The sequence below is a fragment of the Jaculus jaculus genome, chromosome 1 (assembly GCF_020740685.1).
Source record: "Jaculus jaculus isolate mJacJac1 chromosome 1, mJacJac1.mat.Y.cur, whole genome shotgun sequence".
Taxonomy (NCBI): Eukaryota; Metazoa; Chordata; class Mammalia; order Rodentia; family Dipodidae; genus Jaculus; species Jaculus jaculus.
In genome coordinates, this window is record NC_059102.1 from 121,752,037 (window position 1) to 121,763,737 (window position 11,701).

The 11,701-nt window shown below is 43.4% G+C and overlaps 1 protein-coding gene across 1 annotated transcript in view; it reads right to left on the bottom strand.

The window, feature by feature from the left end:
* Svep1 (sushi, von Willebrand factor type A, EGF and pentraxin domain containing 1) overlaps positions 1 to 10,576 on the bottom strand; it is a 201,648-nt gene extending 191,072 nt beyond the window's left edge. Inside the window, exon 1 of the mRNA XM_045146479.1 lies at positions 9,809 to 10,576. Coding sequence (XP_045002414.1) covers positions 9,809 to 10,342 — 534 coding nt within the window. The 5' untranslated portion in view covers positions 10,343 to 10,576. The remainder of the gene's footprint in view (positions 1 to 9,808) is intronic.
* Between the last annotated feature and the right edge of the window lie 1,125 nt (positions 10,577 to 11,701).

The following is an 11,701-nucleotide window of genomic DNA, read 5'->3' on the forward strand; positions in this document are numbered from 1 at the left end:
AGTGGGTCACTGTCCTGTCCATGTGTGACAGACCAGAGAGGGACAGGTCCTCCTGACTTCTCAGTGAGAGGATAGGCTCAATTGCTCAATTATCTCTCCACCATCTGCAGCCTTAACATGTGTTTGGTATCATCTCTTGGGGGATTTAGTGGGAGACAACCACCACCACCTGTTCGCAAATTTGTGTGTGTGTGTGTGTGTGTGTGTGTTCTCAGGTTGTAGTGTGGACTGGGCAGGAGGAGGGTACAGCCAGCGTGAGCAACAGGGTCCATGGGGTGACTCCTCCATCCAGCACAGCTTGCCAATCCTCACAGACTCAAGACAACAGTCGCTGGCATTTGACAAAAGGAAAATGGAATTCTTTCATTTCCTGACAATAAACTAAGGCACTATCCTGCTTGTTTCTTTCTTCTTTTGATCAGAGCTCTATTGTAGAGTAGAACACTAAGTCTTCATGAATATTTAAGACAAAAGCTGAGTCTTAAATGGATTTTTACACTTGAGACTATCCATGGTCCCAAAGACGTTATGACCTTTCAATCATCTCTGCTCATGTAAGAGAAAGATACTCAACTTTCTAGTAAGACATACATGCTTATTACAGCTAATTTTTCAAATACAGGAGAAATGGACTCATTAAAATTGGCAAATATGGGCTGGAGAGATGGCTTAGTGGTTAAGCGCTTGATTGTGAAGCCGAAGGACCCCGGTTCAAGGCTTGATTCCCCAGGACCCACGTTAGCCAGATGCACAAGGGAGCGCATGCATCTGGAGTTCGTTTGCAGTGGCTGGAGGCCCTGGTGCACCCATTCTCTCTCTCTCTCTCTCTCTGCCTCTTTCTCTCTCTGTTGCTCTCAAATAAATAAATAGTAAACAAAAAATTTTTTAAAAATTGGTAAATATACTCCTTGTATGTATGCATACATACATATGTATCCATATGCCACCAGAATTGCACCCATGGACACCTGGCATAAATATGGGTTTCACTGGCTCTGTACCTTCTGTGACACTTTTGAAGCCCTGGAATGGAATCCGTTCTTTTCCCTAGCTTTTGATACAATTTCAACAGAGAAGGAGTATAGTAAAATGGGGGGCAAGGGGATGACAGGTCCAAAGACTCCCTTTGACATTTGCTTGTCTCTGGGGTGAGTATTTAGCTATTGCTCCATTCTCTGCTGGATTTTCCGCAATACTAAGATAAAAATCATACTATAGGGCTGGAGGGATGGCTTAGCTATTAAGGCATTTGCCTGCAATGCCAAAGGACCCAAGTTCGATTCCCCAGGACCCACATTAGCCAGATGCATAAGGAGGAACATGCATCTGGAGCTTGTTTGCAGTGGCTAGAGGTCCTGGTGTGCCCATTCTCTCTCTCTCCCTCTTTCTCTGTCAAATAAATAAATTATAGTAAAATATTTAAAAAATCATACTATAAAAGTATCTTGTAAATACTAAATCAGTTTAGAAATTAGAGATCTATCTGTTCAAAAGTGAATAGGAATTATCCTTCAAGGTCACTGTTAAAGAGACATCCTCTGAATGCATTTATAACACTTAAGACATTGGTGGTGAACTTCTCTACCATGTGACTAGGTGGGAATCTGTCCTCTGGGGAGCAGGGCACAAGGCCACTACTGGCATTCAAACCAAGGCATTTCAACTGAGCATTACACAGTTCTGGCAACCGATGATGACACATGTATTTAACAGTTGCTTAGGTAGACGTTATTATTATATTCCAAGTACATACCTCAGTGCACACAGAATAGCAAAACTAATGAATAAAACTTATGCAAACACTAGACTAATAAGAGTTGGGTTTTGATCTTTGAGACTTATTTTCTCACTCTTTTCAAATTACAATTTTTTTCATTTTTTTATTTACTTATTTGAGAGCAACAGACAGAGAGAGAGAGACAGACAGACAGACAGACAGACAGAGAATGGGCGCGCCAGGGCCTCTAGCCACTGCAAACAAACTCCAGATGCGTGCGCCCCCTTGTGCATCTGGCTAACATGGGTCCTGGGGAATCGAGCCTCAAACTGAGGTCCTTAGGCTTCACAGGCAAGAGCTTAACCGCTAAGCCACCTCTCCAGCCCTCAAATTACAATTTTTATAGCCTGTTTTTTTCCTTTTGGCCTGGGAAGTATGTTTTTATCTACGTTTTCCACTGAAGATTAATTCTATCACATTCTATTATTCTATTCTATTCATTTATGTGTCTAAAGTTCTTTTTGTGTTTTTTTTATGTGTGTATATGTGTATTGTATGTTTCATATATATATGAAATCTAGGACTATATATATGCCTGTTTCTTTGCATGTGGTTGCACATATGTATAGGTATATGTGTTTGTATGTGTGTATACATGGAAGTCAGAGGCTGAAGTCAAGTATCTTCTCTTTCTTCATTACTCTCCACTTCATTTACTGAGGCAGAATCTCCCACCTGAACCCAGAGCTTGCTTGTTTGGCTAGTCTTGCCAGCCAGCTTGCCCTGAGGATCCTTTGTTTCTTCTCCTGTGCTGGGATTACAGATGGCTGCCATGACAGCCTGGTACAAACCTGTAGTTCCAGCTACTCAGAGGCTGAGGCAGGAGGACTTCTTGAGTCCTATAATTCAAGGCCGTAGTGTGCTATGCCTATCATGTGCCCTCACTAAGTTGAGCAACAGTATGGTGGCCTCTGGGGAGTGGGAGACCATCATGTTGCCTAAGGAGAGATGAACTGGCCCAGGTCAAAAAGAACATTTGCAAATACAGCTCAGGGAGAAAGATCAAAAAGAAAGGTGGTGATAATCATCCCAACAAAACTGAAGAGCTGTCCATTGATTTATAAAAGGAATTTGTGCAATTGAGCTCAAGGTGCTGAATCTCCCTCCTGGTAATTGGTTTTGATTGTGTCTCTGGAAGGGGCTGTGCCATCTATTCACTGCTCTAATCCTGGCATTCTTTGGTGAGTGCCAGGGGCAGTGTCTAAAGAGAACATAAATCTACCCGGTAGTTCATCCACCCAAATCTAGTGTGGTGACAGTGTGTTTCCAAATACTTATGGCTACTAAGCTGTGCAATGCTGATACAAAATTATTAAAAGCATAAAGCTATTAACCTTTTTGTTTAGTCAATCATATGTGTTGAGAGATAACAGCGCATTTCATGTTAGTAAAGGAAGTGCTATGTTTTAAGATGTTTATGAAGGTATAAAGTGCCCAAATTATGAGAAGTAATTATATCTATGTGTATATATGTTTGTGTGTCTGTATGCTGGTGAATGTTTCTGTGTAAGTTATATGACAACCAGTTTTGAGTGGAAAAGGCTTGAAAAATGATTTTCTCAGAAAGTTATCAGTAAACTCAAAAACATTCTTGTGATGTCCAATCTCATATGAAGGACAATCATTTCAGATGCATTCTGCAAACACATGGGAAACTGATGAATGATCATGTTTCTATGATGAATAGAGTAAGTTTCATATCTGAACCCAAACTACACAATTTTCCATTTGCAAACTAACTAGATACCTGCCTGATATATATGCAGAAATTCAAACTTACCCTAACACCATTTGTAAGTGCTAGATTTTTTTTAATCTAGTTTCTCTAAATATATTTTATAACTAAGAATGTACTTGGAACACTTGCAAAGTTTACAATAAAGACATGTATGTTTCTGGGTGAGAGAGGGAGTGGGTCAAACTGATCATCTGTACCTTATCATACCTCAACCAAAGTAATAAATGAAAAGTAGAGTCAAGGAGATCTTCAGTAAATATAAACTTTTGAGAAATTTCTGCTTGTTAGATTGCAAACAGCTCCAAAATGAATAAATACAACAGGAACTTGGTCTTGGCAATTCTACTTTCCAAGTGAAGACATAGTATTTGGAATGGGAAAACTGAAGACAGAGTTGGTCTTGTGAGGAGCAGTGTGTGCTCATTACCCATTTCACTGTCTTGGATCAGCATTCACAGAAACCTGGGGCAAGCCCAGCCAGAGCAAGCAGAAGAGCTAGTTTATGGTATGTTTTCCTCAGATGAAGAGATGTTATTCTCCAGTGAAGAGGGTGTGAAGTGGTGTAGCAGACAGTTTTAGTCACTGAGATGAACTTCCAAACCAGGCACAGGTATGGAGGAAGGGATATTTGTTGATGCTTACAAAAAAAACAGGGGAAGTTTCATAATGGCAGAAGCTGGCCCTCTTTCTCAAGACCAAGGAGAGAGAAAGAGAGAGAGAGAGAGAAATCCACAAACCAGAACCCAAGAGTTACACCACAAACAAGTACATTTCAGAAACTCCAGGCACTTTGCATATGTTTAGACTGGAATTATTAATCCACCACCACACCTGAGGGCTGGACCCTAAGATCCTCCCACTGATACTTCCTCCAGCCAGGTGACTAGAAATCCAAGAAGTCTGTTTTTTTTTTTTTTTTTAAGTTTAGTTTACTTATTTGAGAGAGAAAGAGAGAGAGAGAGAAAGAATAAGCACACTAGGGCCTTCAGCTGCTGCAAATAAACTCCATATGCATGTGCCACCTTGTGAAACTGGCTTACATGGGCACTGGGGAATCAAACTGGGGTCCTAGGTGTTGCAGGCAAGTGCCTTAACCATTGAGACATTTCTCCAGCCCCTAGACTAAAACTTATTATTAACAACTTCCATACATATGGGCAATATACCATTCATGCAGGATTTGGGAGTCCCCAAGTTTGTGAACCCCAATTTGGGTCCTTATCCTATTAAACAAAGGATTAATAAACTAGACTCAAGAAGGCTAATTTATGAATTACTGAGTCCATTTAGGGGATTGGCATCTAGGAAAAGGCTGGGGCAGCTCCATATCCATGTGGGAGATGGAACATAGAAGCCCCTTCAGATAACAGACCAGAGAGGATTAAGAAATAGTGGAGGCATGCCTGGGCTGCAAGGTCACTGAGAAATCAAACTGTGGCTGAGCTGAAGACCTCCTCCCTGTAGACAGAGAGCTGGAAAAAAGCTGCACAGCATTCAGCCCTATGGGAGACAGAAGTCATCAATAGTGAAAACAATGCACACTGCAAGCCTCAAGTTTGGCCAGCCAGGCCAAATGAACAAATGGGTGCAATAGTAGCATGTCTGTTATGGGGGAAGCAAACTGCTTTCTATTTGGACTGGAGGCCCACTCTATGGGAGGGAATACATACCTGGTACTGAAAACCTAATCAAAAGCCTATGTGGGGGTGGTCATGAGCATTAGGAGTGTAACACCTGCTCTTGTCTGGCTAGATGCATCTATTATGCTCACCAAACTTCCCTGTAGGCACTTTACTTAATATTCGTACCCATATGTTAATGCTACTCTCACTTTTGGTTAGAGAAGCTTCTCTTTTCAGATGGTGGTGACAACTGGGATGACCCAAAAGGCAACATAGTGCTGAGAAGAAGTGACGGAGGAGTGCTCAGCACTGTAACATCTCTATCACATCTTCGAAGGCTCAGGGTCCATTGAAGAAGAGGTGGCAGGAGGAATGTAAGAGCCAAAAGAAAGATAGTACTCCTTACAGGGTACCCTTCCAGTCACAAGATGGCCTGGATATCCATGACCTCTCAGTGCCTAGAACTGCCTTCACAAGACACTCATAATAGGAAGAAAAGCTGATGACACCAAAATAAAAGAGAAACTGATAGAGAAAGAGAGGGGATAGGATGGAGTGTGGGTTTGTGAAGGGGAAGGTGGGGGAGGAAATTATCATGATTTATTGTCTGTAAGTATGGAAGCTGTCAATAATAATTATAACAAGAAGAAGAGGAGGAGGAGGAGGCAGCAGCGGCGGCGGAGGAGGAGGAAGAAGAAGAGGAGGAGGAAATAGTGAAGGATTGGAGTGATGACTCAGATGTTAAGGCACTTGCCTATAATAAAACCTAACAACTCTGGAGTTCATTTGCAGTAGTGAGAGGCCCTGGTGCATCCATTCGCTCTCTCTCTGCCTGGTGTGATGATACACTCCTTTAATCCCAGCACTTGGGAGGCTGAGGTAGGATCACTATGAGTTCAAGATGAGCTTGAGAATATCATGATTCCAGAAAGCTCACAGGGAAGAGAAACCTGGGGAAGAAGAGCCAAGAAGTTTTAATAAACTCCTGAATCTATTGTGGGGGGCATCTACTGAAACTACCACAATGGCATAAAGGATAAAGCCAGCATAGGGTGTCATGAATGCTTAGAGTGGAAGCCAGGCCAGTGAATCATCTGCAAAACCTAACTGCATGATGTGACTATTTCAATGAACTGAGAGCATCCCTCAGTAGTCACTTCATCTCTTAAAGACAAACAAGATTTAAGAAAAATATATCCAATAGATTGATAAAATGATAGATGCTATCACACTAAGTAAAGTTAGAAGAGACAAAGAACTGAAAAAATGCTAAAGAATTGACAGCTGAGAGTTACTACTAAGATTAAAAGAGAATTTGTAAGCCAGTTAGTAAAAGAACCATTCCTGAATGAAAAAAAATGGTAATTTCAAAAATGTTAATGGATATCTATTCAAAAATAAGCAGCTAAATTTGGCCAGAATATGTAGGAGAATATGTTTGGCCTCATCAGTAGAGTTATATAATTTACAACAAGATTCCATTTCCAACATAAAGTTGGAAAGACCTTCAAAGGATACTGGCCTGTGTTGCCACTCTGCCTCCTAGGTACTGATATGGGCACTATCCTGGAAGTACAATTAGGTACCATGTTTTTTTGTTTTTTTTTTTTTTTTCAGATTAACTTGGTACATGTATCCAAAGCATGCACGACCTCTTTTAATGAAGTAATACTCTTTCAAAAACTTGCATTGATGAGATGGTTAGAGATATGTGAAAATATTTAATATGCTGTTTGTAATGGCCTAAATATGTCATCATAGGTAATTGCATGATCAAAACAAAGGCACAACCTCCAGTGGAAAAGTGTATGTGTGACCATACAAAGATGACAAAGTAGAAATGCACTGCCTATGTCATGTGGAGAGAAAAGAAGACCACCAATCATGGTGGATAAGAGAATATAAGTCAAGAGAATTCAGTCTCTTTGTAGGTAAATATTACTTATGAATGCATATATACAAAGATGTGTATGAAGATATACCTGTTACCTAATCAACTTCAAAATTCAAGGAAAGTATGGCAAAACTATACCAGTGTAATTATTTTCCAAATATTTATTATTAGTTAAGAGGAGTTTATAGAGGAAAGAAAAAATGAATCAAGGCGACTACAACAAGAATCCAGATTGCTGAGCATGACAGCATTTGTTTGCAGTCTCAGCGGCACCAGAGGCTGAGACAGGTATTCAAAGACAGCCTGGTCAGTATAAGATTTGTCTCGGGGAGAGACGCAGGGAAGGGTGGGTGGAGAGCTAAGTAGAGAGACAAAAATCAATTTTAAATTAAATTAAAATATATTGTCAAAGATGAGTTGGGCTTGTTGGTGCAGGTTTGTAATCCCTGCTACTCAGGAGGTTGAGTCAAGAAGATCACAAGTTCAGGGCCAGCCTGGATCAATTATCAAGATTCTGCTCAAAAATCAAACCAAAAGTTAAATAAAATTCTAAAAGGGTTAGGTATGCAGCTTAGTGAGAGTACTTGCCAAACATGTGTGAGGCCCTCGGTTCAGTGCCCAGTACTGCAAAAGATGCATTCATGGTTAGAATATTGAATGAAATATATTTAAACTATATGTATATATAACTTCTAAAAACCTACAATTTCATTGATAGATATAAGAAGGAATTTGTATAACGAACATATAATACTTTTGACTTGGGAGAATGATTATAAAAGGTTACTAGTTCCTAATTACTTTAACATTCTCTATTTGAAATCAAAAATCCTTACTGGTTTCACTTTGAATATATAAAAATAAACTAAAATTTCACATTACATAAACCATAAGTAAGACTGACTGGAAAAGAAAAAATAATAAAAAGGAGAGAATTTTACTACTTCATATAGTGTAAAGTAACAGTAACTAAATCATTTTGACAGAGTTTAAATTAAGATAGGTAATAGGATGAAATGAATGGCCAGTAGGAAGCCAAGTGCTTATTCATGGTTACTGGGGGTAAAAGAGACATTCCAGTCAAACGCGAGAGGATGAATGACCTGGAAATAACTGGTGCTGGCATAATCAGCTAACTACTTATTTAAAAACAATGTAGACATCTTTGTCATTGAACACCTCAAACAAGTTCCAGAGAAGGACACTGATAAGTGGAAATCTATTTATTTTTCTGATTAAGAAGAAAGTTATTGTAACAAGATAACCAAGTATAGGATTTTAAAAATAACCTGATAGGTTTGAGCATACGAAAAGTTAAACCACCCGTCTACTGACACTTATATTAACAAAAATAAGATACAGTGAACTGAACAAGGCGTTTGCTGCATGTACAAAGAAGGCCCCTGACCTCCCTACACAAAGAGCTTCCACAAAGCATCAAGCAAGGACCTTTAGGCACTGAGCCATCTCTCTAGTCCTACAAATCAGTAAGAAGAAACAAATGAGACTGTGATGACAAAAGGGCAAAAAATATGACCGGTTATGGCAAAAATAAGAGACAGATGCCCTGTAAATATATTAGATGCTTGTCCTCAAAATTCAATTTGTTAAAAAAGTTGCAGTGGATAGAATGATTCTTCTACCAGTAGTATATGAATGTGCATGTAACAGGGGAAACGTAAACTTATACAACTCCAAGGGAAGAATGGGCAATATATATCCAAAGTTAAAAATGTTCGTTGCCTTTCATTCAAGAATTTATAAAATTTTCCTAAAGAAGTAATCAGACAGACCTACAGGTAGTTGTGTTCCCTATAAATCAGAGTTAGAAGAACAAGTGTCCAACAGTAAGTGGTTGGTAAAACAGCCTGTGGCACTTGCATGCCTAGAGACAGAGTAATAATAAGCGGATGTGCACGTCAATCACGGCGGAGCTGGAGAGCGCAGACTGCGCAGCCTCAGGACACCTGGGTTGAAGCGGTTTGTAATAAGCACACTAGCCTGCTCTTCAACCATACATTGACTGAAATTCTAAGGATGAGGGGTTGGCGGTGAGTTTATGTTTCATTCACTCTACAAACACTACCTGGTGTTAGGCTACATATACACTATGTTTCAATTATCTTCAACTCTCTAACCGGAAGAAGAGGCACAGTTTTGTTAACGATCCATCATGCAGAACTGACTTCTGTTTAATGCTTAAAAAATAAAAAATTGAATCACGGACTTGGAGCAGTCAGGTGTGGTGGCGGCACATGCTTGTGATCCCAGCACTCGGAGAGGTATATGTCGGGGCATCAGGAATGCACAGTACTCTTTGGGTACATAACCAGTCTGGGCTACAGGAGCCCCTACCACGAAGAAGACCTGGAGACAAGTTCAGGTCACACACTAGCTACCGAAACGTAAAACAACGTGAAGAAGAACGAAGGGCGGCCTCTGCTCACCTTTCCAGTTATTCCGTGAGCCAGGCTCACCTGCTTGTGCCCTACAAGAGTGCATGTGAGCCGAGGCACAAGGGTCCCTTCTCCATGGGATCCCCCAAAATGGACCCTTTAAAGCTTCTGACATCTCATTAAGTAACCGCTTGTGATCCAGGATTCCCACTGGACCCCCAAGCAGGTTCAGTGGTGACGGGTTTTGTGGATGAGGACGCTTGCCTGGGGCATGTTCCGCCTGGCACGGGACCAAGCCGGGCAGGAGAAGGACCCGCAGCGGTGGTCAGGAAGGGCCTGCGGGGCACGATGGCCGGGGGTGGGGTGGGGCGGGCGTCTTACCGCGGCTTGCTGGAAGGCGCCCTTGGTGTAGGTGCCGCCGCCGCGGTAGGTGATGGCCGGGATCTCGCGGCTGAGCAGCGCGCACTTGTGCTGGTGCGCGCGGCGCGCCGAGATGTAATCCACGCGCGGCACCACGTTGTTCTTGGACGAGAAGGTGACGATGGCCACGCGCGTGGCAGTGGACACCACGGGGAAGTCGGACAGCAGCTTGCGGACGAACTTGAGCTCGTTGAGGAAGTTGGCTTGGCCCACGCTGGACGACTCGTCCACCAGGAAGACGAGCTCCAGGCGCGCGCTGAGCTCCCGCAGCCGCCGCACGCGTCTCCGGAACGCCTGGCCCAGGCGCTCCACTTTGCCCACCGTCGCCTCCGCCTCGCCCCGTGCGGCCGGCGCGGGCACACGTCCCGAGGCCCCCGGGGCGACCTCCGGAAAGAAGAGGAAGCTGAAATTGCGCGACGGGGACATCTGCTGAAAGGTCGTCCAACCTGAAACGAGCGCCAGACCCCAGCAACAAAAGGCCAGGCGCGGCCACATCGCGTCGGGGACCGGGCGGCCGCCCCGGAGCGGTGGTGGCAACAGTCCCCAGCCGAGAGAGGCGCCGGGTGTCCCGGGGCTGGCGGAGGGGCGTGCGCCGAGCCGGGTGGCGAGCCTCAGCGCCCTTTCATCTGACACTGGGGACACAAGCCAGACTCCTCCGTCAGCTGGGGACGCGGGAGGGACTGGCCCGCGCTCGGCCCCTCAATTTCGCGTCTCCTCCTCCTCCACCTCCTCTCTCTGAAGCCTATAAAATGTTTGAAGGAAAGGGGGCAGTGAAGAAGAAGAAAAATCTCCCACTTCCCTCCTTCCCGGTCTTCCCCCTCCTCTCTCCGACTCTCCTTCTGGCCTCTCCCGTCTCCTTTCCCTATCTCTCCTCTATCTCTCTCCACCCCCTCTCATCCTGGTCCCGGGATACAGCCAAAGACTTGGAGATTCCTTGACACCAGAACCCCGCGCCTGTCAGGCCTTCAGCATTCCCTCGCAAGAGCACCAGCCCCAGAGCCCTGATTGATCCCATATGTCTGGCAGGAGCCGTGGAGGAATTCGCTGGAGATGGATCCAGATACCGAGAGTGCCACAGTAATTGGAAACACTTTGTAGAGGAAAACACACACGCGGACTGGCCCGAGAGTGGGAAGCATCCTTTGAAACCTGCTTGCTCACCTTTTGGTTTCTTTTCCACTCTTCAGGACCCCACAAAACCTTCACTGGTGGTGTGTGATGGCATGTAGCCTTGGCGACCCCGCAAAAGACATTTTATTGAGGCTCCTCCAGCCCTATGCACCCATAGAGATTTATTGTGACTGTTGCCTTATTTGTGCATTTATTCCTTCGTGTAACACACAATTTTTGAATGTATAGTATGTATGAGGTTATCAAGGTTTGGTACCAAAATCATGATAAACAACAAAACCTGTCATGGGCCCTTCCTCAAGTAATTTATCAGGTAGCAAGTGATGAGTGAGTTAATCATCAAGTGAACATTCATATTAGAGTACACGCACACATGTATGCACGGTTACAACTGAGCTTGCTAAATTCTATAACGACAGCCTGGGAGGATACACTTGACTTTGGTCAAGCCAGGGAAGCTGTCTACGCAGGTGTGAAGTTTATGCTGAACACGGAAGTATGTCCAGGAACCCCTTTTCATTACTTTCCTCTCTCTTCATCTAAATGCACAAGGTGAGAGCCACCTGGCCTGAACACACACACACACACACACACACACACACACACACACACTGGAACACTAGCTACTATGTGAGGCGACTTTTTTTGAAAAATAACTTCAGGCAGATGAGTGTGAAACAACCTCACCCCCCCCCCCCCCCCCGCACACACACACACTCTGGT